Source organism: Macrobrachium nipponense, chromosome 47, assembly GCF_015104395.2.
Source record: "Macrobrachium nipponense isolate FS-2020 chromosome 47, ASM1510439v2, whole genome shotgun sequence".
Lineage (NCBI taxonomy): Eukaryota > Metazoa > Arthropoda > Malacostraca > Decapoda > Palaemonidae > Macrobrachium > Macrobrachium nipponense.
In genome coordinates this window covers 35,700,487-35,725,486 of record NC_087222.1, presented here as the reverse complement: position 1 = coordinate 35,725,486, position 25,000 = coordinate 35,700,487, and the positions used below count along the sequence as shown (strand labels likewise).

Sequence of the window (25,000 nt, the reverse complement as noted above, 5' to 3'; positions counted from 1 at the left end):
GCTAGATGTCGCACAGGCGGCCGTCGTCTTTGGTTCCTCGGAGGGGGACGCTTCTCGTCCGTTAGCTCCTTCTGCTTTGCGGTCGTCTCCTGGGCAATTGGAAGACTTTCCGCCGTAAAAGAGAACTAAGATGTATGATGTATGTCGCACAAGCGGCCTTCGTCTTTGGTCTCAGGGAGGGGGGCGCTTCACGTCCTCTCTCTCTTCTGCTGTGTTGCAATCTTCACTGAAGAGGACGTCTTCCGACGAGTATGCTTTTGAGTGCTTCGGTCGCTCCAAAGAAATATCCTTGGCGGTCCATGTGAGAAGGAGGAGGGCTTCCCCTCGCCCATCGTCTTCTCAAAGGATCAGCCCTTTGCCTGAGAAGGAATGTTCTCCATCGAAAAGGATGATTGTGTCTTTGCAACAACAACTTGTTTCGTTGATTGCAGTGAGAAAGGCAAAGGCACATCGCGAGAGGAAGGATGATAGGCTGCCAATCAAGAGTCCAGGCAGTCCCCTTCTCCTTCTCCTCGTTCCGCTCTTTCGCCTGTTGCTTCACTCTCTAGATTTCGTGTCAGTCGAGAAGAAGAAGAGGTCTTGGTTTGATGGCTTCGAGCCTCTTTTGAAGAAAAGTTTCAACCTGCGGCCCCTCATTCTCCTCCTTCGCAATTGTTATCTTCGAAGGACGACTTGCTCATTCATGCCTCCACTCAAACGCGGTGTCTGAAGGATCTTCAAACAACTTAATCGTTGGTGAAGTCCCTGGGACTACTGGTGAATTTCGAAAAGTCACATCTGATCCCAACGCAATCCATCGTGTATCTGGGGATTCAGATGGATTCAGTGGCTTTTCGAGCTTTTCCGTCCCAAGGACGTCAGCAGCAAGGCTTAGACAAAGCGTCAGCCTTCCTAAGGAAAGATTCGTGCTCGGTGAGGGAATGGATGAGTCTAACTGGGGACCATTTCCTCGCTGGAGAAGTTTGTTTCCTTGGGGAGACTGCACCTCAGACCGTTACAATTTTTTCTCAAGTACAATTGGAAAGAAAACAAGAATCTACACATGATCTTGGAAATTTCGGAGAGTAAAACATCACTTGAAATGGTGGCTAGATCCAGTGAAGCTGTCGGAGGGGCGTGTCTCTCAAGCTTCAGAGCCCAGACCTAGTTGTTCTCCGACGCGTCCACCACGGGGTGGGGAGCAACATTAGGGGGGAAAGAAGTGTCAGGCACCTGGAGAGGGGAACAGGTGTCCTGGCACATAAGCCTAAAGGAGATGGCAGTCATCTTTTTAGATCTCCAGTTTTTCCAAGAAAAAGTCATCGAATAGTCCAAGTCAACTCAGACAACACCACAGCTCTGGCATACTTGAAAAAGCAGGGAGGAACACATTCTCGGTCCCTTTTTGCTCTGGAAAAGGAGATCTTGCTGTGGGCAAGGGCACTGGACGTCACGATCCTTACGAAGTTTGTAGCAGGAGTAGAGAACGTCCGGGCACATCTCCTCAGCAGATGACGTCAACTTCTGCCAACCGAGTGGACTATGCATCAGGAGGTATGCCAAGAGCTGTGGGGGTTATGGGGACGTCCGCTCGTGGATATCTTTGCGACGTCCAGAACGAAGAGGCTTCCACTGTACTGCTCCCCGGTACTCGACCCAGCTGCAGTGGCGATAGACGCACTTCTCTGGGACTGACGGGGATGGACCTGTACGCCTTTTCCCCCGTTCAACAAGATTCTTAGGGGAAGTCATAAGAAAGTTTGCGGCATCGGAAGGGACAGGAATGACTTTGATCGCCCCGTTCTGGCCTGCGAGAGACTGGTTCACAGAGGTCATGGCCTTCGTAGTAGACTTCCCGAGGACACTTCCAGTTAGGACAGATCTACTCAGACAGCCCCACTTCGAGAGGTACCACAGAAACCTCTCCACTCTGAGTCTGACTGCATTCAGACTATCCAAAAGTTGGCCTGAGCGAGAGGTTTTTATAGGTCAATGGCGAAAGCTATCGCCAGTGCAAGAAGAGCGTCATCCAACGCAGTGTACCAATCGAAGTGGACAGTCTTCAGGAGTTGTTGCAAGAAGAACGGCATTTCCTCCACCACGACCTCTGTGAGCCAGATTGCTGACTTCCTTTTATATCTGAGAAGGTATCTAAAACTTGCAGTCTCTACAATCAAGGGATATAGGAGTGTGCTTTTAGTTGTCTTTAGGCACAGAGGCCTGGACTTGGCGGACAACAGAGACCTTCACGATCTCTTGAGATCTTTCAAAACAATGAAGGTTCAACAACCCAAGTTGCCGTCTTGGAACTTGGATGTAGTTCTGAAGTTCCTCATGTCCAGTCCATTCGAACCTATGCATGAAGCACGAGCTTTTATGAATTCTTGTTGGTTCCATAACAATATGTCATAAAGGACATATGAGCTGTCACTTACGGGAGATGCAACTCTGTGTTGACCTCCCATTTCACGAAGGGTGTCAATTTAACCTACGAGAGATCCTTCTCTCTTGGTTATACGTGTCTGCGGATATGTTGCTGGGATAGGGAGCCGACACTGATCCTTAACTAGTGAGTTAATTTTTAGTTTAACCTAGTGATTTTTATTGTGGTTTTTGAAAGGAGTTTGGGGATAACTCTTTTCAAATTAAGCGCTAACCCTCGTGTTAGGATCAGGTGATCGGGATCGGTGTTGTGCTCCTTAATTATGCTAATAGGCATTTGTATATGGTCATATAAGTGGATTAGCACCCATTGACAAATGCCAGTTAGGCTCTGCCGAGTAAGTGGATAAGACCCCATCGGCAGACCCACAAGAACTCTTAGCCATAGGTCACATCCTCGCTGAGGCTCTTGAGACGAAGCAGACTCCTAAGCAATAGCTAGGAAAGTCAACCCTCTGTCTGAAAAGATAGGAACCAAGGTTTATAAGAGGTCCTTCTGATAACTTGTGGTGTTTGGTCAGGAAGCCAAGTTTACCAATGTCAAAGAATGCTTTGGCTTTTTTCTGAGGGACACCATTAAGGAAGTGCATTCATCCTGTCAAGACAGTGATATGAAAGTGTTGAAGGTGAATGCGCATGGAGTGATGGGCTATTTCTACGTCGGTAGCCTTCCAAAAGCAAGCATGGGCACTCGATGACAATCTTTAATTGAATGCCACATTTTGGCATAGTAATTCAGTGTTTTGCCTCTCACTACCTTCGGGAGGTGAGGATTACATACGACACTGCTACTCTTTGGGCCCATATGTCGCAGCACACACTATATTGGGGACAGAGAGTAGCACTCTTCCTATCATTTAGGAAATAATATGTTAGTTTAGACTTTTTAATTTTATTTCTTTTTATTTTTTATATTTATTATGTTTATGTAGGTGTTTAGTATTTTGTGGTCTTGGGTAGGCCGCCTTAGGTGGACTTCTCCTTATTAGCCTAGCTTATACGAAGTAGTTTAACCAGATAGGCCAGGTCAGGTGGTAATGTTTTTTGCTTCGCCCTCATAGTAGGGTAAAATGTTTTTGTCACAGTGTGGTCACACCCCCCGTTGACAAATCATCTGGAGCGCACCAGCTACATAGGTCACGTCCTTGTGGGGGGCTGGGCACCTCCAGTGAAGCATTAACAGCATTCGGTGTCTAAACAACACCTATCTGATCTGTCACATTGTGGTCAATCTCCCCCGTGACAGTTCATTAGAGAGCACCGCAGCTACACAGTCACGCCTCCTTGCTGGCACCTCTAGGAATGCAGTACCGAAAGAATTGAGGTCTATAATGTAGGATCTAGTTGCCATTGTGGTCACGCCCCCCCCCGTTGACAGATCCTCTAGAACTCAACAGCTTCACAGGTCACTACCTAGCTGGAGTCTCTAGTAAAGCAGAAGCAGACTTGGGTGACGGCACTCACGAAGTCAGCTATGCTAACAGGTAAGGAACCAAAATATCAATCATATATATGAAATTGTTTCCCAAATCCGAGTCTGTCTCCCCCTTCCTCCAAAGGTGGGAGCTATATATATATATCTGGCAGGTAAAATTCATGAACAAAATGATATTGTTATGATACAATAAAGTTTGTTCATACTTACCTGGCAGATATATATAATCAAAGGGCCCACCCACCTTTCCTCAGGAGACAGTGGCACTAGAAAATCTGACAGAAAATGGGAATGGTTCCTTACGCCCGCCTCCCAGCGGCGGGAATGGGTACTACCACCTAGCCGACCACTGCGTGTGCCGGGAGTTTTGAAATTCTGTCGGACTTCGGAAAATACAGCTATATATATATCTGCCAGGTAAGTATGAACAAACTTTATTGTATCATAACAATATCATTTCTGGGCTCAGCTCGTGTCGGCCTATGAAAGATCCTTAATATCATTCTTTCTAGGTAAAATTAGCCTAAAATTACCAGAGAAAAACAAAATTAAGAAAATGTCAGTAAAACTGACTCGCTCACTCTTAAAAAGAAGTGTCGGTATGATAATAGGGGCGAGTGTGGAACACTACCACGAGACAAACACCAATTAGAACTTCCTATCAGAATCCCCCCAAGAGAGAGCTGATACCAACGGGCGATGCAGCCTCTACTACTACTACTAGAGGACGCCACGGACAGCAGCGCCCCTACGGTCATCCTTAAATTTTAGCGCTTCGTACAAGACGCATTTTTCCTTGTGTTGCACTATCTCAGGATTTATCCTTATTTTCTACGATGGAACGCTCTGCAATTGCCACGGCTAAGTTAAGTAACTCATAAGTAATATTTTACCACTTTTTGTTTTATCTTCCGGGTACCAGTATTTTCCTCTTAATAGGTCATATACGGTTCCCCGGTTGTCTCGTGGCGGCCATGCTGCCTCGTAAGAATTCCCGGTCCTCCATACTGGGACTTCTTATACTTATGGGCTTACTTTATCACGTTCATTGTTTTACATCGAGTTCTAGCTAGTTTAGCCCTCTACCATCTTAGTTCGGTATTTAGGGCTACTATTATTATTATTTTTATTCCGGCCCAGCATCCCGGCTCTTGCTCTTCATCGGCTATCGCTGGCTCCGAGTAGGCTTCTGTTTCTTGGAACAGTCTGCCTCCTCCTGGCTTCTTTCTCTTTTACTAAAAGTGTCTCTTCCATCTTTTCGATGTACATATTTATTCTATTTAGGGTGTTAGGCTAGCCTAGGTGCTTGTTCCTTATATTGGTTCAGCTTGGTTCGTGGCCCTCTCACGGTTGTGTTGCTCGCGGCCTAGGCCACTTGCGGTCACGTGTTCCATCGCACCTTACCCTGCCCCTACCCATCCCTTTCTGGTATAGGGAGGAGCGGGGTGACCCCTTGGTTGTCTTGACAACCTCAGTCGCCTTCTCTCTCTCCTACTCGGAGGTGGCCAGGGGTTTTCCTTCCAGCGGGGGGTATAGGGCGACCACTCATGAGGTTCAGGGTCTCCATGCGGGTAGTCGGTGAGGCGGGGAGGAGTAGGCCATCCCTCCCCCCTCCCACCTCTTCGCTCCCGCCGTGTTTTGCCGAGACCCCCCCCTCCCCCCACTCCCCAGTTGCTCAGCCACCCTCCCCCCTTGCTATACGAAAGGAGCCTTCCGTCGCAGCCGGGGCACCTTTGGGGTATAGGTTACTGGCTCCGCTAGCGGGAGGGCGGGCACTACTAGTGGTCGGTTGCTTGCCTACTATATCCTTATATCTCTCCCCCGCTACCGGAAGGTAGCTTACTTCTTACCTAAGCACTCTTCTAGTAGACGGGTGGAGAGAGGTTTGTTTTTATTATTATTATTTTAAGGATATACCCTAATTGTACAAGATTTTTACAATGAATTGTGTATTATTATTATTATTATCTACCATCTCCGCTATTTTCCGTCGTGGTTTCCATTACCAACCACCTGGTTGGTTTCCTTTTGTGTCTCCGCCATCAGCGGAGCCATAGCCTAGGATACCAACCTGGTTACCACACGTATTTGGGCGGGGCTCTGGTTTATTCTAACTTTATCGCTCCGGCACCAGCGGAGCATCTGTTAGACTGTAAGTGTTTACTTGGTACTCATGTACTTTTCACTTACAGGCTACCAACTGCCAGGTCCTAGCGTGTAACGCGACGCTGTTCGACCCCTGTGGACATGAGAGTGTAGTCTCTACGCGCCCCCTGTGCCACGTCCTACAACGAGACGATCGTCTGGCACCCTGAAAGCCTGCGCCATCTGCTACGACCTGGTCGGTCAGCTGGGAGATGGGGTAAGTCCGTTATAGGCTTACTTATCATTTTACTAACAACTTTTAGTCGTAAGTTTGTTAACCCTGTTCCACCATTGGCAGCTAATCTCGCCTTTCTTTCAGGCTACCGGTGTGAGGGAAGTCGCCCTCGCCACCCTGAAAGCGTGTGGGTGGGCGGCTTCGGGAAGAACGCCGCCAAAGGCCAGCCCTACATTCTAGATAAGAAGCTGGCCGTCCAGATCTTCCCCGCGGGCAGTCGACGGGCTACGTTGACCCCTTGTCCGCTGCCCCGCTGATAGCCTCCATCCAGCAAGACCTCCAGCAATCCTTTGGGGTCGTAGCCTCCCAGGAGTCGGTCCCGGACGTCGCTGCCCTGGACCTGAACATCGAGCCTATGGCGGTAGGGGTGGAGGATTTGTTGGTAGAGGTAGGTGTGTCGGGCGCCCAAGGTCTTTCCTTGGGTGCTTCTGGATCTTCTCCTGTCCCCTCTTCTAGTGCTTCATTCCAAGGCTTTGTGGGATCTGAGATCCCTACCCGCTATCACCCCCGCTCTCTCTGTACCCCCAAAGGCGAAGGGACAGAGAGAACCGAAGACTCTAGCCAAGACGACTTCTAAGAAGTCGTCTTCGTCTTCTTCGGCTAAGAAGTCGTCGACTTCCTATGCCGATGCGGTGAAAGCAAGGCCGAGCTCTTCTCACCCAAAGAGCTCCAGAAGCAAGGCTTCGAAGGAGAAGGCTCGCGCTCCCGCCGAGTCACTGCCTTCTCCCGCCTCCACCGCTTCCACTCCGGCTACGCCGGTAGGGGTAGCAACAGGTACTAGCACCTTTGATCCCTCTGCTTTTTCAGCAGGGTGATGGAACAGGTGGGCGTGCTGGTAGGCTCGCAAATCTCCGCACTGGGGTCACGGTTCGAGCAGATGTTTGCACAGTTGTCAAACAACTCTGTCTCAATCTTGCAGGGTCAATCCAGGATCTCTAACAGAATGAGAGAAAATGAGGACCGAGTAGCTGGGCTATCTCAGGGGGGGGTGGTGGTTGGGGGGTTCCTCCCCCAGTCTCCCCAGCGTCAAGCACTGGGATTCTTCAACTCCCGCCTTATGACTCTTTGCCAGCTTTCTCTATGGAGAACCCATGGAGAGTAGCTGCCTCGACCTCCATTCAAAGATGGAATGATCTCTATCTCGGAGTGTGGAACTCGAAGGATTGAGGACTTCGAGTTTTACCCTCCGGGTCTGACGCAGCCTTTCATCGGCTATGCTAGGCTGACGCCAACGGCTCCTGACGAGGGAAGACAAGATCTCTAAGGAGTCGGTCTTGCTTATAGTAGAGATCACGCGGACGAACACCAAACTCCAGGCCTACAAGAGTCCCTTCACTATTTTCGCGACGGAAGAAGAGGTTTCTCTTCCGTTCGCTACGAAATTAGTGGAGAAGTCCCTTCAGGCAGTCCTCAAGGATGAGCCCATCCCACAGTTGAGGGAGGCGGAGTCTACTTCTCCGCTCTTCCCGGCCTTCGGAGAATGTGGGAGAACTTGCCAGCTACGTTCACAGAATCGCTTGGTAAGCTCAAACCGGACTGCGCCATGGACCAGTTCGGCGAGAAACTACCAAGGCTGCCGGATTCCCTAATCCAGGCAGAGTTTGATGCGCGAACCAGGTTTGGCATGTCCCCTCCCAATTCCACCCTTATAATCACGGTAAAATGGCTGCCCTCTCTTATGCTACGGAACCGCTGTTCAAGATTCTGGCGAAATCTCAGTTCCAGACGGTTCTAAACGGACGCTTTTTGACTTCTTCCAGGCTAGGGAGGAACTGCCGGAAGCATGTCCTACAAGAGTGTACCATTAGGCATGAGCCTAATAGACTCTTGGCCGCTAGCATGTGGGGAGCGGATCTCTTCCCAGAGTCCGCGGTGAACGAGGTACACCATGAAGCTGCTAGGCTCAACCAGAGCCTTAGAGCTAGGTGGGGTATTTCCTCAAAGAGGAAACAGGAATCCGTTCCCACTGCTGGCAAGAAACAGAAGAAGGCTGGTAAGAGGTTCCAGCCATATAAAAAACTCCAGCAACAGCAGCAATTTGTGCAGGCGGTCCCGGTTACCCAACAGGGACAACCTGCCAGTTCAAAGCAGAACCAGCCTATCCTCCTGTTGCCCCCCGCAATCTCAGCCATCCACTTCCTACGCTATCTCCGTCCGGCCTTCAACCCTGCATATGAGGCTCAAGGCTACACTCAGCCCGAGAGGTAGGGCGAGGGTTACTTTCGTCAACAGTGGCGCAGGAAGGGGTACGAGGAGCAGACAGTTCAGAGGAGGGCGTGGTGGCCAACCGCCCATCAACAATGAGGCTCCCCAGGTAGGAGGGAGGCTGTTCCTCTTCCGCCACAGGTGGGGGTTCAGCAATTGGGCACAGAGCATAGTGTCCAAAGGATTGGGCTGGAGTTGGATCAAAGATCCTCTCCAATCAAATCATTCCATCGATCCCGTCAAGGAATTGACAGATTACGCGGAAGAACTCCTTCAGAAAGGAGATATTGCGAGAGTCCAAACATCTAAATTTCAAGGTCGCTTATTCAGCGTGCCAAAGAAAGGCTCAACAAAAAGAAGGGTAATCTTAGACTTGTCAAAGCTAAACTCTTTCATTCGTTGCGACAAGTTCAAGATGCTTACCCTCTCGCAAGTAAGGACCTTACTTCCGCGTGGAGCCGTCACATGCTCCATCGATCTTACAGACGCATACTATCATATCCCTATAGCCAGGCACTTCCGCCCATTCCTAGGATTCAGGCTAGGAAATCAAACATTCTCATTCAAAGTGATGCCCTTCGGTCTGAATGTAGCCCCCCCCAGGGTATTCACAAAACTAGCAGAAGTGGTTGTTCAAACATTGAGAGCTCAGGGAATCATGGTAGCAGCATACCTCGACGATTGGTTGATCTGGGCACCACAGTCGAGGAATGTCTCAAAGCCACCAAAACCGGTAGTTCACTTTCTGGAACATCTGGGGTTTCAGATAACAAAACGAAATCCAGACTTACTCCGGAATCTCGTTTTCAGTGGCTAGGAATCCATAATGGGATTTGTCTTCCCACAATCTGTCAATTCCAGTGGCCAAACGGAAGGAAATAGCAAAATCTGTCAGACAATTTCTCAAATGCAAGCAAAACGTCAAGAAGAAACCAGGAGAGAATCTAGGTCTCTTCAGTTTGCTTCCGGTGACGGATATCCTTCTGAAAGCAAGGCTGAAAGATATAAATCGAATTTGGCGGTCAAGAGCAAACTCCAAATATCGAGACAAGTTGTCAGTAATCCCTCAGGTCCTCCGCAACCAACTACGGCCTTGGTCAAAAGTAAAGAACTTAGCCAAGAAAGTACCCGCCCCTTCAATATCCCCTCCCAGTGTTAACAAATTCACAGAACGGATGCATCTCTGTCCGGATGGGGGGGATACTCTCAGTTCAAACAAGTTCAGGGACTTGGTCAGTTCAATTTCGCCAGCTCCACATAAACGTGTTGGAAGCAATGGCAGTATTTCTTCACTGAGAGGACTGCTTCCCCCGAAGAAGTCTCATCTAAGGCTAGTTTTGGACAGTGCAGTAGTAGTTCATTGCATCAACAGAGGAGGGTCCAAATCCAAGCATGTGAATCAGTCATGATAGCCATCTTTGCTCTAGCAAACAAGCACAAATGGCATCTGTCTGCCACTCACCTGGCAGGAGTAAGAATGTGATAGCAAGACGCCCTGTCCCGGTCAGTTCCTCTGGAATCAGAGTGGTCTCTGGACGACGGGTCATTCCAGTGGGTAGGCCGGAGAGTCCCAGGTCTTCAAGTGGATCTCTTCGCCTCACAAGCGAACCACAAGCTCCCTTGCTATGTGGCCCCCAACCTGGATCCTCTGGCTTATGCCACGGACCGCCCTGTCGTTGGATTGGAATCAGTGGAGGAGAATTTATATTTTTCCTCCAGTGAACCTTCTCTTGAAGGTCCTAAGCAAACTAAGGTCTTTCAAAGGGATAGTAGCTCTGATTGCTCCGGACTGGCCCAAGAGCAACTGGTATCCTCTCCTTCTGGAATTGGGTCTCCGACCTCAACGGATCCCAATCCCAAGCTATCACAATCAGTACAAATGAGGACTGTGTTCGCTTCCTCAGGAATTCTCCAGACCCTAACTTTATGGACTTCATGAAGTTTGCGGCTAATAAAGATGCTGATATTGATCCACAGAATATTCTCTTCCTGGAATCAGATAAGAGAGAGTCAACCATTAGACCATATGACTCAGCTGTCAAAAAATTAGCATCTTTCTTGAAAGAATCGAACACTACAACCATGACAGTTAACCTGGCTATATCCTTTTTCAGATCCTTGTTTGAAAAAGGTTTAGCAGCTAGCACTATTACCACTCATAAGTCGGCTTTGAAGAAAATCTTTCAAGTAGGTTTTCAGATAGATCTGACTGATTCTTATTTCACATCTATCCCCAAAGCCTGTGCTAGACTTTAGAACCTTCTCAGAGGCCTACTACAGTTTCATGGTTCTTAAATGATGTCATCAAACTAGCTTCAGATACTGACAACTCAGCTTGTACATTCATAATGCTCCTGAGGAAGACATTATTCTTATTAAGCCTAGCCCTCAGGAGCTAGAACTTTCAGAACTGTCGGCTCTATCCAGGGATGCGGGTCATGTGGATTCCTCCCATCAGGAGAAGTTCTACTTGCTCCGGATCGTAGTTTTTTTAGCTAAAAATGAGGATCCTCTTGCAAGGTGGGCTCCTTGGAAGGTTATCCCACTTCCACAGGATCCTTCTCTCTGCCCAGTATCAACTCTTAGAGCCTTTCTATCTCGTACTTCTTCAAGATCCTCAGGTGCTCTCTTCATAGAGAGAAAAAAGGTGGTACCTTGTCAGTAAAAGGTATTAGACAACAAATCCTTTACTTCATTAAGCAAGCCAACCCTGAATCATTCCCAAAAGCCACCTCGATTAATTATTTTCAACATATGAATTTTGAGGATCTTAAAAGTATACTGATGGAAATCCCCGACAGTCTTTTAAACGGCATTATTTAAAGTCCTTGGAATCTTTTAAGTTTTCAGCAGTAGCAGCGGGAACATAGTTTCCCCTGATACTGTATAGTAGTTGTAGTATAGATCCAGGTCTCCTTTCTACCTACATCAACCAACATGCCTCACCCTATCGCCAGGCTACTCGAATATCATAGCCTTAGCCGTTGAATCATATAGTGGATTGTCCCTATTTTTTTGCTAGGGACACCCACACTTGTACTGATAATGTACTTCAGTGTAACCGACCCTTTTTAATTTTATGTACCTACCCTTATTTTTATGCCCTTTTTAGTGGGTAGGACACAATATGTTTGTATATATTCACCATTTTTGTATTTATGATGAACTTCAGTGTACCTACCCTTATTTTTATGCTAGGGTAGGACACAATATGTTTGTATATTTTGCAATTATTGTATTAATGATGGATTTCAGTGTACCTACCCTATTTTATGCTAGGGTAGGACACATGAGTTTGTATATTTTGTAATTTTGTTAAGTAAATCCCCTCCCCTTTTGTTTATATTACATGCATCACTGTAATTTACTGTAATTACCATTTAAGTACTTTAAGATTTACTAATGTTCTATTTATTTTACTCTTTATTATAAGTTAGTTTTAAGTGCTTAGTTTTGTATGCTGTAATTGATTTACTTATATTATATCCATCATTTTACGCTGTTTTTCATTGTCCCTTTTTTCCCATCTTGTCTGTTTCTCTGGTACTCTTTCATAGGCCGACACGAGCTGAGCCCAGAAAAGGGATTTTGACGAAGGAAAAATCTATTTCTGGGTGATTGGCTCGTGTCGCCCTATGAAACCCCCCCTTTTTATGGTTTGTTTCCCCCCCTTGCAGGACAAGATGTATTTAGTTGTTTTATTTAAGGATGTCCGCTAGGGGCGCTGCTGTCCGTGGCGTCCTCTAGTAGTAGTAGTAGAGGCTGCATCGCCCGTTGGTATCAGCTCTCTCTTGGGGGGATTCTGATAGGAAGTTCTAATTGGTGTTTGTCTCGTGGTAGTGTTCCACACTCGCCCCTATTATCATACCGACACTTCTTTTTAAGAGTGAGCGAGTCAGTTTTACTGACATTTTCTTAATTTTGTTTTCTCTGGTAATTTTAGGCTAATTTTACCTAGAAAGAATGATATTTAAGATCTTCATAGGGCGACACGAGCCAATCACCCAGAAATAGATTTTTCCTTCGTCAAAATCCCTTTTTTGTATTTTTGTTATTATTATGGATTCTCGTGAGCTGGAGAGTTCCCCACGCCCCCCCCATCAGCCGCAGACTATGCCCTGGTGTGGAGGGCCGTAAGTGTGGAGCCTTCCGCTCCTTTCCTGAGGTTGACCCTCATGAATTATGTGCTCGGTGTCGGGGGCGCGCATGCTCTCACACCGAGCCCTGTGATAATTGTTGTTTGTGGTCGGAGGAGCAGTGGGCGCGATATGAAGGGAGGAGGAAGCGACGTAAGCCGTGTCAGGGGAGTTCATCCGGAAAGTTCTTATGGCTACTCCCCTGGTCACGGACACGTCGTCTTCTTTCCTTCCTCCATCTCAACTCCCACGTATGGCTCCTTCCCCTTCGGGGAGGGGTCCCTCGCTCCTTCTCTTCGCCTGATCCGTCGAGCGTAGAGGAGGGGGCGAGATACCCCGACATTCAGTTGTACATGGGGTCTTCCGTTTGCTCGGGGCTGGGACTTGTCCCCCCCCCCCCCCCCCACCCCCAGGCGAGGGGGAACTCCCCTACTAACCCGACCTTTGCCTCCTCAGGTGTGCCTGCTGCAGGTGACGACCTCAGCCAGGTTTGGTTCTCGCTGGGTCCCCAGTGGACACCGAGTGTTGGGGGCTGTTGCATCACCTGGCGAGTGGCTCTGCACCGGTAACGCACGGTCCGGTAACCACTACTACCACCACCGTCTCGACCCCGGGGTATGCCCCCCCTCCTCACCTTGTGTACACTCAACATGTGACGATGGTAACACCTTCAGCTGCTGTACAGGCACCGCTTCCAGGTATTCAGAGGAGGGTCGTGATCCTCCATCTGTCCTGGATGGAGGATCTGACGACTGTCCTGAGAAAGCTGATGAACTTCTAAGGGCCCGCCTCACTCCGGTGTAACGGGGTGGTCTTCCGCTGGTCCTACCGCTACTTCGGGATGTGGGGCCCGTCTCTCCTCCTTCCACAAGGAAGAAGAAGATGGGGAACGCCAGAGGGGTTACTGGCTACGACCGGTTACCGACCCTTCCTCAACCTGGTGTTAGGGGCTCTGGTGCTACATCAGGTTCTGTCTCGGCCTCTCATTTGCGAGAGGTAGCAGGTGTGCGGTCGCCCGCGGGTGATCGTGCAACCAAGGCTCAGGCTTCAGAGTTTGCTCGGCGCCAGGACCGAGGCACGGAGCGGAAGACTGGTGATAGTCACTCAGGTGACTCCCACCAGACCAGCGATCACTCTCGTAGCAATCCGCTGGTACCCAGGGTTGACGCGACGGTCCCAGACTGGCCACGGGCTGAGGCAAGGAAGAGGTCCCGTCGGTCGCCGGTTCCAGCGGCACGACGCGCCATGAGGACAGGCCCTGCTCCCACCGCGACAGCAGACTCTGCCGGTCCCCTGACCGCCGCTCCCACCGGCACCAGGCGGGTAGGGGGATCAGCAGCAGCTCCTCTGATGCTTGGGACCGGAGCTTCTGTTCTTGGTCCAGCTGCTCTCCTCCGGAGAGACGCGCGACCAGGCCTGCAGCTCGATCGCCTGCAGCCCCCCAAACACACTGGTTCTGCTGGCGGGCGAGGGGGGAGCGTCAGGTCATCCTCTCCGATCCCTTCAACTTCCTCAGGTTACACCGGGAAGAGCGAGGCGAAGGAGGAGGGTCTTGGGAGGCGCTCTTGCTGGAGGGACTTGACGGTCCAACTCCACAGGACACAGTCACTCCCGAGATCCAGAGGTCGTTTTTGGAGGTTATTGCGCTGATTCGTCAGCACAACGACCTTGGGGAAGGATCGCCGCTCCCACCTTCTGAGCCTACGTCCAGGCTCGAGTCGTTCTGGGGTCCTAAGAAGGAACCCAAGACGACAGTGGGTCTGCCGCGATCTGCTCTGGCTGACTCGGTGCTGGGCCAGGTGGAAGCCCTTGTCTCCGGACAGGAGGGTTCGCTATGGTCTGGCAGTCTTCCAAGCTACTTCCCCCCGCCTCTAATGCGACAGAGAAGATTCTATGTGCCATCGGAGGACCCTATGCCGCCCAAACAGGTGAACCCGGAGCTTGCTAGGCTAACACCGGGGGTGTCTCTGCAGCAGCTCCTGTCGGAGAACCTATGGTTCTCGCAGCAAGAGGCACTCTCCTTGGAATCGACCGCCAGGGCGGCATTCCAAGCAGTCTCCTGGCTAGACCTGTGGTCCCTCATAGTGTCTAAGGTTGCGGCCACCTCGGGGAACATCACTCCTGAAGGTGACCCGGCTTTCGGGAGACTTTGCCAGTCTGGAGGTAGAGCCATCTCCTACCTAGCCCACCAGACGGCAAACCTGTGGGCCAACCTGGTTCTTCAGCGTAGGGACGCAGTCCTCACCCGAGTGACCAGGGCGGCTGGGCGTGAGGCGGCTCTGGGTCTTCGCAACACACCGGTGCGGAGTTCCTCCTCTCTCTTCTCAGGAGAGATGGTGGACGCTGCGGTGGAACAACAGCGCACTGACAACAGTGACCGTTTAGTCCACCAGGCAGTCTCGAAGGTGTCTGGGCAGCCTCGAGCTACTGCAGCCAAGCCTAAGAGTTTGGTTAGTGCTTCCTCTGCAGCCAAGACGATCGCATTGTCGAAGCCCAGAGGAAAGACTGCCTTCGACTTCTTCAAGGAGCGACCATCACCAGCCCTCCTCCCAGCCCTCCTTCTCACGAGGGGGAGCTGGGAAGAAGAAGTCGAAGAGAGGTAGGAAACGCTAGGGATGGCGTTCCCCCTCATCTGCTGCCGGAAGTGTGGGGGTGCCTGGCGAGCCATTGGGCAACATGGCAGCGCTATGGAGCGGAGACCTGGATAGTAGACGTCCTTCGGGAGGGGTATCTACTACTCTTCGAGTCTCGGCCACCCCTCACCTCCAACTGGGTCCGCCTTCAGACACGTTTCCGGATCATCCAAGGACGTAGCACTTCGGCAGGAAGTCCAAGCCATGCTGAGCAAAGGAGCTGTGGAGATCGTCAGGGATCGGTCACTGGGCTTCTACAGCCGTCTTTTCCTGGTGGAGAAGTCTTCGGGGGCCTGGCGCCCGGTGATGGATCTCTCTCCCCTGAACCAATTCGTTCGCCAGTCTTGGTTCACGATGGAGACGGCATGCTCCGTGCTCGACTCCATCAGGGAGAACGACTTCATGCTTTCGGTCGGACTTTGAAGGACGCATATTTCCAGATACCCGTTCATCAATCCTCCAGGAAGTACCTCCGCTTCATCCTCGACGGGACGGTGTACCAATTCAGGGCACTTTGCTTTGGTCTCTCAACCACCCCACAGGTGTTCACGTGAGTATTCACTCTGGTGTCTGCTTGGGCCCACTCGTCATGGATACGTATCCTAACTTCCCTTCCAAGAGTTGCCACACTAGATACCACAAGTGAATGTTGCCATGTAACTCTTTTTCATCTATTTCAGGGGGAGATTACGCTTGTTTCTGAATACTTAAATTTTTATTTTATCATAAATATATTATATGTATGTACATGTATATGTGCATGTATGTATACCACGTATATATCCAAATGTCTCCATCTAGATAGCCAGCAATAATGTTTTTCTGGGCTGACCTGTGTTCGCCCCGGTGAAAGATCCTGCTTTCCTCTTTTCTAGTATAAATAATCTCTAAATATACCAGAGAAAAAAGTTGGCATGGTATGCAGAGGTTACTACCCTCGCGCGAGCACCCAAGGGGCGTCGGGTATAAAGTACTGGGCGTGTGGAAGCCACAATTCACAGGGCTCCTGCCAATTAGAGGTTTCCTCCCCAAAAACCCCCAGAAGGGGTGAGCCGACCCAACGGCAATGCCTCCTCCAGCCTCGAACCAATACTGCTACTACCCGACGCCAGCCACCTCTTTAATCCTGTTTTAGAGATAGAACACGGTGTACCACCTTTCGTTTGCTCGCTGTTTTTTCTCTGCTTTGTGCTTTTGTTTGCAATGGCTGCTGCAGCTATGTCTCCTGCACCAAAGTTGAGTACCCCAATTTATGTTTTTTCCATATTTAGGTCGTTGCGGAACCTTTACGGTGCTCTCAGCCCGTCTGAAAATTGTTGGGGACGCGGCGTCACCCGCCATCTTGAAGATGAGCGCTGAAGCATGCCGTCGGGTACCTCTCTTTGTTTACATTTTATTCTTACGGTACCCGACCCGTGTTTTATGATCTTTTATTTATATTACCATGTTTATGAATACGCTTCGTTCGCGCCCACGGCTTATTCGGAAGTCGATTGGGACCTTGTGTTACCTGCTTCGGCAGTAGTACAGATTAATTTCAAATTGACACCCCCCCTCCTTTGTTGTCCCCCCCTCCTTCCTCTTAACTCGTGGGCGCGTTCGTGTGACTATGTTTAGATTTTATATTTATATTATTATTACATAGCATTTATGATTATTCGCATTTACGAGGCGGAGAGTTGCTCATGTGGCCGTATTTTTGTAAGGTAGGCTAACCGCCTATATCCGTTCCCCCATTTACTTCGGTTACTGAGCCCCGCTTTTGGCCCCTTTCTCATGCATTCTATGACGAATAATTCGGTTTAGTGCGTTTTGTGAGGCCAAGGTTCTAAACACGGGTTTAGTAGGTTTTATTTGGGATGCAGACCACTAGCGATCAGGCCTATCGGTTTTTCCCTTACGTTTACCCATTTCACACGTAGCCTATGCAGCTCTTTCCTATGCCTTTTGTAGAGTATTGATTTCATTTTATGTCCGTTTTCCTGTGTACTCCCTGGGGCCTAGTCTTCACAGTCTTGGCCTAGTCTCCTGCGGTTTACCGCTGTTGTAGGCTTACCTCTCAGTCGAGGTCCCCCTCTGGTTGTGTGGCTACTGTATAGGTTATCGTAAACTCCGGTGACGGAAGGGATAAATGATTCTCCGCCGGTACCCCCACAGGTCCGGAGGCACTCCGTGTACTAACTTCCCCACCCTGATAGTTGACTATAAGGCTCATTCTTTGTACCGTTAAATGTGGAATGGCCGGAGTTAGCGAGACAGGGGAGGACTCCGCGCCTGTCAACACGTCTCCGTAAAGGGTGCATAACCTCATACTATTCCACAGTGACGGAGACCAAGGGAGAGGCCATGAAGCGTGAAAGGAAAACACGGCGCCGGAGTATGCACACCATTGGCGGAGCTCCGGCAGCCTAGCTCTGGGCTAGAATCCTTATACGTTGACCCCCGGTCCATCACCCCCACCTCTCCTCCATCCCAGCCCCTACCACTCAGGGACACTTGAGCGGACATACTCTAGTAGGAATATGGAACCGCGAGTAACGACTCGGCTGAGCCAGAGACGTAAGAGGGTAGGGGGAGAGGGGGGTGGGGTGGTTGGTCATGGATGTCTGGCTGCCTTTCCGATCAGAGGTGGCCACACCACTGGTAGTGTAGGCTACGCCCGTAGGAGGAGTAGAGAGATGAGACCATGGTACGGCCACCGGTTGGAGTGGTCGACCACAAGCCGATGTATAGGCTACCACTTGCAAGAGGCATAGGGTAGAGCTGCATAGGCTACGTGTGAAATGGGTAAACGTAAGGGAAAAACCGATAGACCTGATCGCTAGTGGTCTGCATCCCGAATAAAACCTACTAAACCCGTGTTTAGAACCTTGGCCTCACAAAACGCACTAAACCGAATTATTCGTCATAGAATGCATGAGAAAGGGGCCAAAAGCGGGGCTCAGTAACCGAAATAAACGGGGGAACGGATATAGGCGGTTAGCCCACCTTACGAAAAAACGGCCACATGAGCAAAACTCTGCCTCGTAAATGCAAATATGCACAAATGCTATGTAATAATAATATAAATATAAAATCTAAACATAGTCACACGAACGCTCCCACGATCTTCCAGGCTGCATATATGAAATTCCTTGCAAAAAGTGTGATAAAGTCTATTACGGACAGACCGATAAATCTCTTTCACAACTTCTCAAGCAACATCAATATTCTGTGAGAACTGGACAAATATCGAATGCATTATTCGTACATACGAGAGATTTAGACCATCCTATTAACTGGAGTCAAGCAAGAGCTTTAATCCCATGTAATGACACAGTTAAAAGGAATATCATTGAATCTTGTTTCATCAAGTCAAATAATAGAAATGTTCTAAATTTAAGTCTTGGTTTATTTAAACTTGATGCTTTCATTATGAAAAAAGTTGTAGATAAATATAAGCAACAAAATTAATATATATTCAGTTTTTACATGTTTTGGACTGTAAAGATACTTTGTAGTTTCGGTTAGGTTTGTGACCGTGTGATATCCGACAATCCTGGATTATCTCTTTAAATTTTTACCCTTTTGACAATTAACCATCTGGTATTCTTGATCTTGTTTTGTACCTGAGACCTTTATCTCCAATTGTACTTCATTAGCTCCTTGACAATGTCTGAGTAAAGACGAAAGCGCTTGGATTTCTGACTATTATTTTCCTGTGGTATTCGCTTATTTATGAAGTCACGTGCATCTACAGTGATTTTTTAAGCATATATCTTACGTATATATAATATATATATATATCATATATATATATAGATATATATATGATATATATGATATATATATATATATATATATATATATATATATATATAGATATTATATACATATATATACATATATATATATATATATATATATTATTTTTAGTTTCCCATTTTATTTATTCAGCATTAATAACCTAAGTGTTGTGATGGTAGGTTTAGTAGCTATAATCAATTAATCAAATCCCATTACTCATACATATTATTCTTCAAGATTAATCTGTAAAAAAATTCATTTGTAATATTTATCCTCAAACTTCACCATAACATGAATCATGTAGTATCTAGTAGTAGTTCTTGAGTGTTCATACTTGTTTTATTTCCCTCTCTATTTCCTGTCTTTGCAGAGGTTGAAGCAGAACTTGGAAATGGGTATGATGGTTATTTGAGTAGTGAGGAAATTGATATAAAGGAAGAGCCAATTGAACCAATGGAGGAGCCATCCAATAGAGAAGGTATGGCTCCAACACGTAAGGTTTACAGTTCCAGCCGATGGCAGCGCATCAAAGAAAAGGAAAACCGTCCCATTGGACATGATATTAGAAATATTTATGCTTTCAGAGAAGGGAGAATCCAACGTGAGCATCAGTCGTGCGCTGGACATTGGTCATATGACGGTTACATTTATACTAAAGAATAAGAAGAGTATCCTTGAACAGGTCAAAATTACTGCACCTGAACGGCTCAAAAGTGCTGCACCTGAACGGGTCAAAAGTGTTGTTCGTAGAACACCCTATAAAAAGAAGAGTATACATGAACAGGTCAAAAGTGCTGCACCTGAACAAGTCGAAAGTGTTGTGCATAGAACGGCCAGTAAAATGATGCTGGACACTGTTGAGTTAGAAAGGTTATTGTTGTTCTGGCTTAAAGATCAGAACCAGCGGCGTATGCCATTAAGCCTTGGTGCAATTAAAGAGAAGGGTAGAAGGTTACATGAGGCATTAGAAAGTGAAAGGGAGAAAGGGAGTACAAGTGGACAGTTTGTGGTGAAGAGTGATTGGTTTAACCATTTCATGGCTCGTGCTAGATTGCAAAATCTTAAGGTGCCAGTTGAAGCTGCTCGTGCTGATGAGGAAGCAGCAAAATATTTTCCTATTTGGTTGGCTGAGATAATTAGGGAGGGGGGTTACTTACCGGAGCAAGTGTTTAATGTGGATGATACAGGCTTATTTTGGAAGCGTATGCCTAGTCGTATGTTTGTCTCCAAGGAGGAGAAGTCGGCACCGGGTCATAAAGTCAGTAGGGAAAGACTGACTTTACTTCTCGGTGGTAATGCTAGTGGTGACTTAAAACTTAAGCCTTTGTTAGTGTATTTGGCTGAGAATCCAAGGGCATTCAAGGGAATTTTGAAGAGTCAACTCCCCGTCATTTGGAAGTCTAATCAGAAGGCTTGGGTTACACTTTGTATCTTTGAAGACTGGTTTACAAATCACTTTGTGCCAACAGTGAAGGAATATTGTATTCAGAAGAATCTGCCTTTTAAGGCTTTGCTTGTGTTGGATAATGCCCCTGGACACCCTTCACAATTGGATTACATGCATCCTAATGTGAAGGTAGTTTACTTTCCCCCAAATACCTGCGTTCCATTTTGCAACCAGTGAACCAGGGTGTCATGGCCTTCTTCAAGGCCTATTACCTCCAAAGGATGATGAACAATGCCTTCGAGGCCATTGGAAGAAACAAGGAGTTGACTTTCAAAGAATTTTGGAAGTCATACAACATTTTAGAAGCTGTGAAGAACATTGCAGGTGCTTGGGACGAGGTACAGCAGACCAGTATGAATGGGGCCTGGAAGAAACTGTGTCCGCAGTTTGTGAATGACTTTATAGGATTTGAGGACTTAGAGACTCATGAAAGTGTCACCAACAATATTGTTGCAATTAGTAAGGTGCTATGTTTGGAGGTGAATGCTCACGATGTCAAGGAACTGCTGGAATCACATGCAGAGGAGTTTTCTGAAGAGGACCTCATTCAGTTGGGGAAACAGATGACTGAGGAGGAGGAAGAGGCACCAGTCCCAGAACCCAGGTTATTAATTGATAAGGATTTGTCAAAGGCGTTTTTCCATGTAGAGAAAGCGATAGCATTGTTTCAGGCTGCGGACCCCAACATGGAAAGGCACACCAAGATACTTAGAAGGGTCATGGATAAGCTCACGTTTTATAGGGAGACTTTCGAAGAGGAAAAGAAGAAAAAAACTCTCCAGTCTAGCCTTGATTGTTTTTCCAACAAGCAGTCTCCAACATCATCTGCCTTTCCTAACCTAGGTAAGGAATTCTTAATTTTTTCATTTATATAAATTGTTTTATAAGTTTTATACAAAAAAAGTACAGTACAGTATTATAATATTTATATTTATTGTTGCATACTCTATCATTTTTATCATTATCATTCCAGAAGTGAGCGTCGTCCTGCCCAACCCTAACTTCCAGTACATCATGTTAGTTCAAGAAGGAACTGTCATCGCCCCTACCCGAAATGAGCCTTTTCTCCTAACCCAGGTAAGGAATTCCTCACTTTTTATACTGCATTCAACGAGCGAATGGGTGGGGGTAAGACAGTGGATGTTATGGTTAATAACCAGTCTTCTCTTGTAAGTGAATATGGCTAGATGTGTAGACAGGTGCTCTAATATTTGTGTTTGTTTTCTGTGTTAAAGATTAGGTTGTATGGATTGTGGTCTGTATTTGGCAATATGGTTTCATCTTCTTGTCTTCTCTATTGAAATTGCTAGATTTTGTAAGGTAAGTTACAAGACCAGATTGACTCATTGACATACAAACTCACAAACTTGCATGGATCATCGAGAAGTGGTGTGTGACTGTCACCCTTCATGATCATTGAAAAGATTGGTCTATGGGAGAGATAGAGAGAATAAATTGCAAAATTAAAAGAGAAAGATATACTTCAGAGAGATTAGACAGAACATTCTTGAATCTAGGTTTTCTTTAGAATTAGCACTAGGTCAAGGGAGAAAGAGAGAAGTCTATACGTACAGTCATCCCTTGTCTATCGCGGGGCTTAGGTTCTAGAACCAACCGTGATAGAGGTGAAAATCCGCAGAGTAGTGACATATTTATTTTGTTCCTACACGATATACAAACCCTCGGTCCTTTACATGAGGAATTACTTTCAGCGTAGCTGGAATTATGGCTGTTAAATTCTTGAACAAGGTGGTTAGGCAGTAACTTCCGTGTGGCAGGCATGTAGGCTAGCCTGCCTGGATGTAAACACTCCACTTTTCTTTTGGCCATCTTCCGATGAAGACATGTTTTTGTGAGCTCTTGCTGACTGGCCATTGATCATTTTCCCGGTAGGATATTTCATTTTTTTAATAGATATGTACTGTATGTACTCGCATAACACGTGATCTCGCATATCATGCGACCCCCAAATTTTCACCCTCAAAAAATTATTTTATCACGTATCTCATGTATCATGCGAGTTAAATTTACGAGACCAAAATTTAACAATAGGCTAACTTCTTTTCCTTTTTATCTATTCCATTTTTTAATTAGGCTAACCCCTTTTCCTCCATCTCTTAATCTGTCCCATCTTCTAGTTAAGTTTAAAAAAGTAAAAGACAATGCAAAAAGTGTCTGTAGTAATGATATACTGGTTTGGGAAATGCATACAGCCAGAAACAGCTGATTTGCTGTGAACAACCAATCCATAAAAAACAGCCTTTTCGCTTGCATTTCAACCATCGTACGACAGTAAAAAATTACAGTAGTTATGTTACAAATGACATTAATGAGAATAGGACTGATATATTTTTACTTTACAGGTAGTAGTCAACTTACTACTGCAATTGGTTATGAACAACCAGTCATAAATCGATTTGGATGTAAGTCGGCCCATGTTTACCTACACTAGGGTAATCAGTACCAGCTTTACATATAGGGTAGCCTAGCTTAACTTTATACATATATGGCATACTGATTATTAATTTCAGCTAATTCTATGATGATTCAGTACAAAGAGAAATTGAATAACATTTAACAAGTTAGCCTCGCCTATACAATGATGATATCGTGGTACATATATCGTATATATACGAATACAGTAGCCTAGCCTTCAGTATACTACTGTATACTACATATACAATATAATTTAGTAATTTACTAATAAAAGCCAATTTTGGCGTTTCAATGCATTCTGACTGTGACATAAGGGGGGGGGGGAGGGGGGGGGTGGGGGGGGGGGGGGGGGGGAATTGCAACACGAAACGGGAATCAGATTTGGACCCTATCGGCATACCCAATTGAGTGATGTCAGGCTGCTGACGGCTACGTATATTTATGAAATAAATACACAGTGAATATGCAGCTTTTCCGATTCTTTTAAAAAGTTATACATTACAGTATCCAATAATATTTTATGTATTCTCATATTATTGTATCAAAATACTAACAAAGCAGTCAGTGTTTTGTTTGGAAATCAGAGTTTATTTCTCCGTATTTAACTCATTTTGGAGCGAATTGCCTTTCTTCTAGTTAGCATAAAATATCTAGATGCTCTACTTATATGAGACAAGGTAATTTGTCACTGTATGACATGTTTTTAAGTCTAAATATGAAGTTAATACGTCTCGTGAACTATAGTATTTTTTTTCGTTAACAGATTGCGTTTGGGCATGCTTATTGTGTAAAAATATTACGTGATTTCGTTCGCTATTTTCACTTGATTTCATCATAGTACGAACTTTACCGTTACGTTACTTATCTTTTATGAGCATGAAAACAACAGTAAAATGTTTTCTTTCAAGACCTGAAGTTTTGATTAAAATCATTTTCTCTCAATTTTATCTATGGTTGTGTTTGATGGCATAAGTTTACTGGAGTTATATCCTTGTTGCCGATGCACGATAATAGTATTGTAGCCTTACTCGCTATGGATAAAAGATCAGCAAGGGCATATACTGCTAAATTTAATCTGTAAGTTTTAGCTAAAGTTGAGGAAAGAATGTTGATGTGCTAACGACTATTATCGTGCATCGGCAAAGTGGATGAAACTTTCGCAAACTTTGGTATAGTACCATCCTACTCGACCATAAACAAAATTTGTGAGAAACGTGTTTTAATTAAAACTATTGGGCATCAAAAGAACACATTTTAGTGTTTTCACTCCAATAAAAGATAAATACATAGAGCTCGTAGTATTCCGATAAGAAAATGTTCTAATATTGAATGGAATGTTGATTTTTGTTTACGCAATAAACATGCCCTTAGCGCCATCTACTAACAAAAAAAATAACTAAATCTCGTTCACAAACGATACGTTTTCAAATGATATTTCCACTTGAAAACACTTTGTATAACGTAAAATAACCTTGTCTCATATAAATAGAGTATTTTGAGATTCATTTACGCTAACTAGAGGCAAGAAAGTCGCTCTGATTTGAGTTCAACACAGCACAACAAACTTACTTCGCAATCGCCCACAGCTGATTTCCAAAACAAAACACTGATTGCTATGTTTGTATTTTGTAATACAAACAAACAGTAATATGAAAATACATATAATATTATTGGATGCAGTGAAGTAAAACAAAACTTTAAAATATCCATGAAAAAGATGCATATCTATTATATTTGTATTTTATTATATGATACTAATATATGATTATTACATACTCGAATTTTATATCTCGTGTAAGATGCGATCCCCTTAAAATTAGCTCCAAAATTAGGGTTCCAAAAGTCGCATGATACACGAGTATATACGGCATATACTGTGTTTCAAATTAATAATTGATTGAATTTAATAATTAATATGCAAACCCACTTTTTGTGATAGCCTTGACAGCTGCCTTTCTACTTTGTGTTAAGGGTCGGCTTCAAAGGTATGCCAACATCTTTATTAGTACATATTTTCGCCCTTTGACGTGAGGACGAGATATGTATTCATCCGAAATTTACGCTTACGTTTTGGGAATTACCGAGGGAAACTTCAGAGGTTTGTCCTTTGTTTTTTTTGGT

At 46.1% G+C, this 25,000-nt stretch overlaps 1 protein-coding gene across 1 annotated transcript in view; it reads left to right on the top strand.

Annotated features, from left to right (window-relative positions):
* LOC135204648 (tigger transposable element-derived protein 1-like) overlaps positions 1-21,744 on the top strand; it is a 36,008-nt gene extending 14,264 nt beyond the window's left edge. Inside the window, exons 2-4 of the mRNA XM_064234796.1 lie at positions 19,367-21,286; positions 21,417-21,520; positions 21,679-21,744. Coding sequence (XP_064090866.1) covers positions 20,632-21,286; positions 21,417-21,520; positions 21,679-21,744 — 825 coding nt within the window. The 5' untranslated portion in view covers positions 19,367-20,631. The remainder of the gene's footprint in view (positions 1-19,366; positions 21,287-21,416; positions 21,521-21,678) is intronic.
* The last annotated feature ends 3,256 nt before the right edge of the window (positions 21,745-25,000 follow it).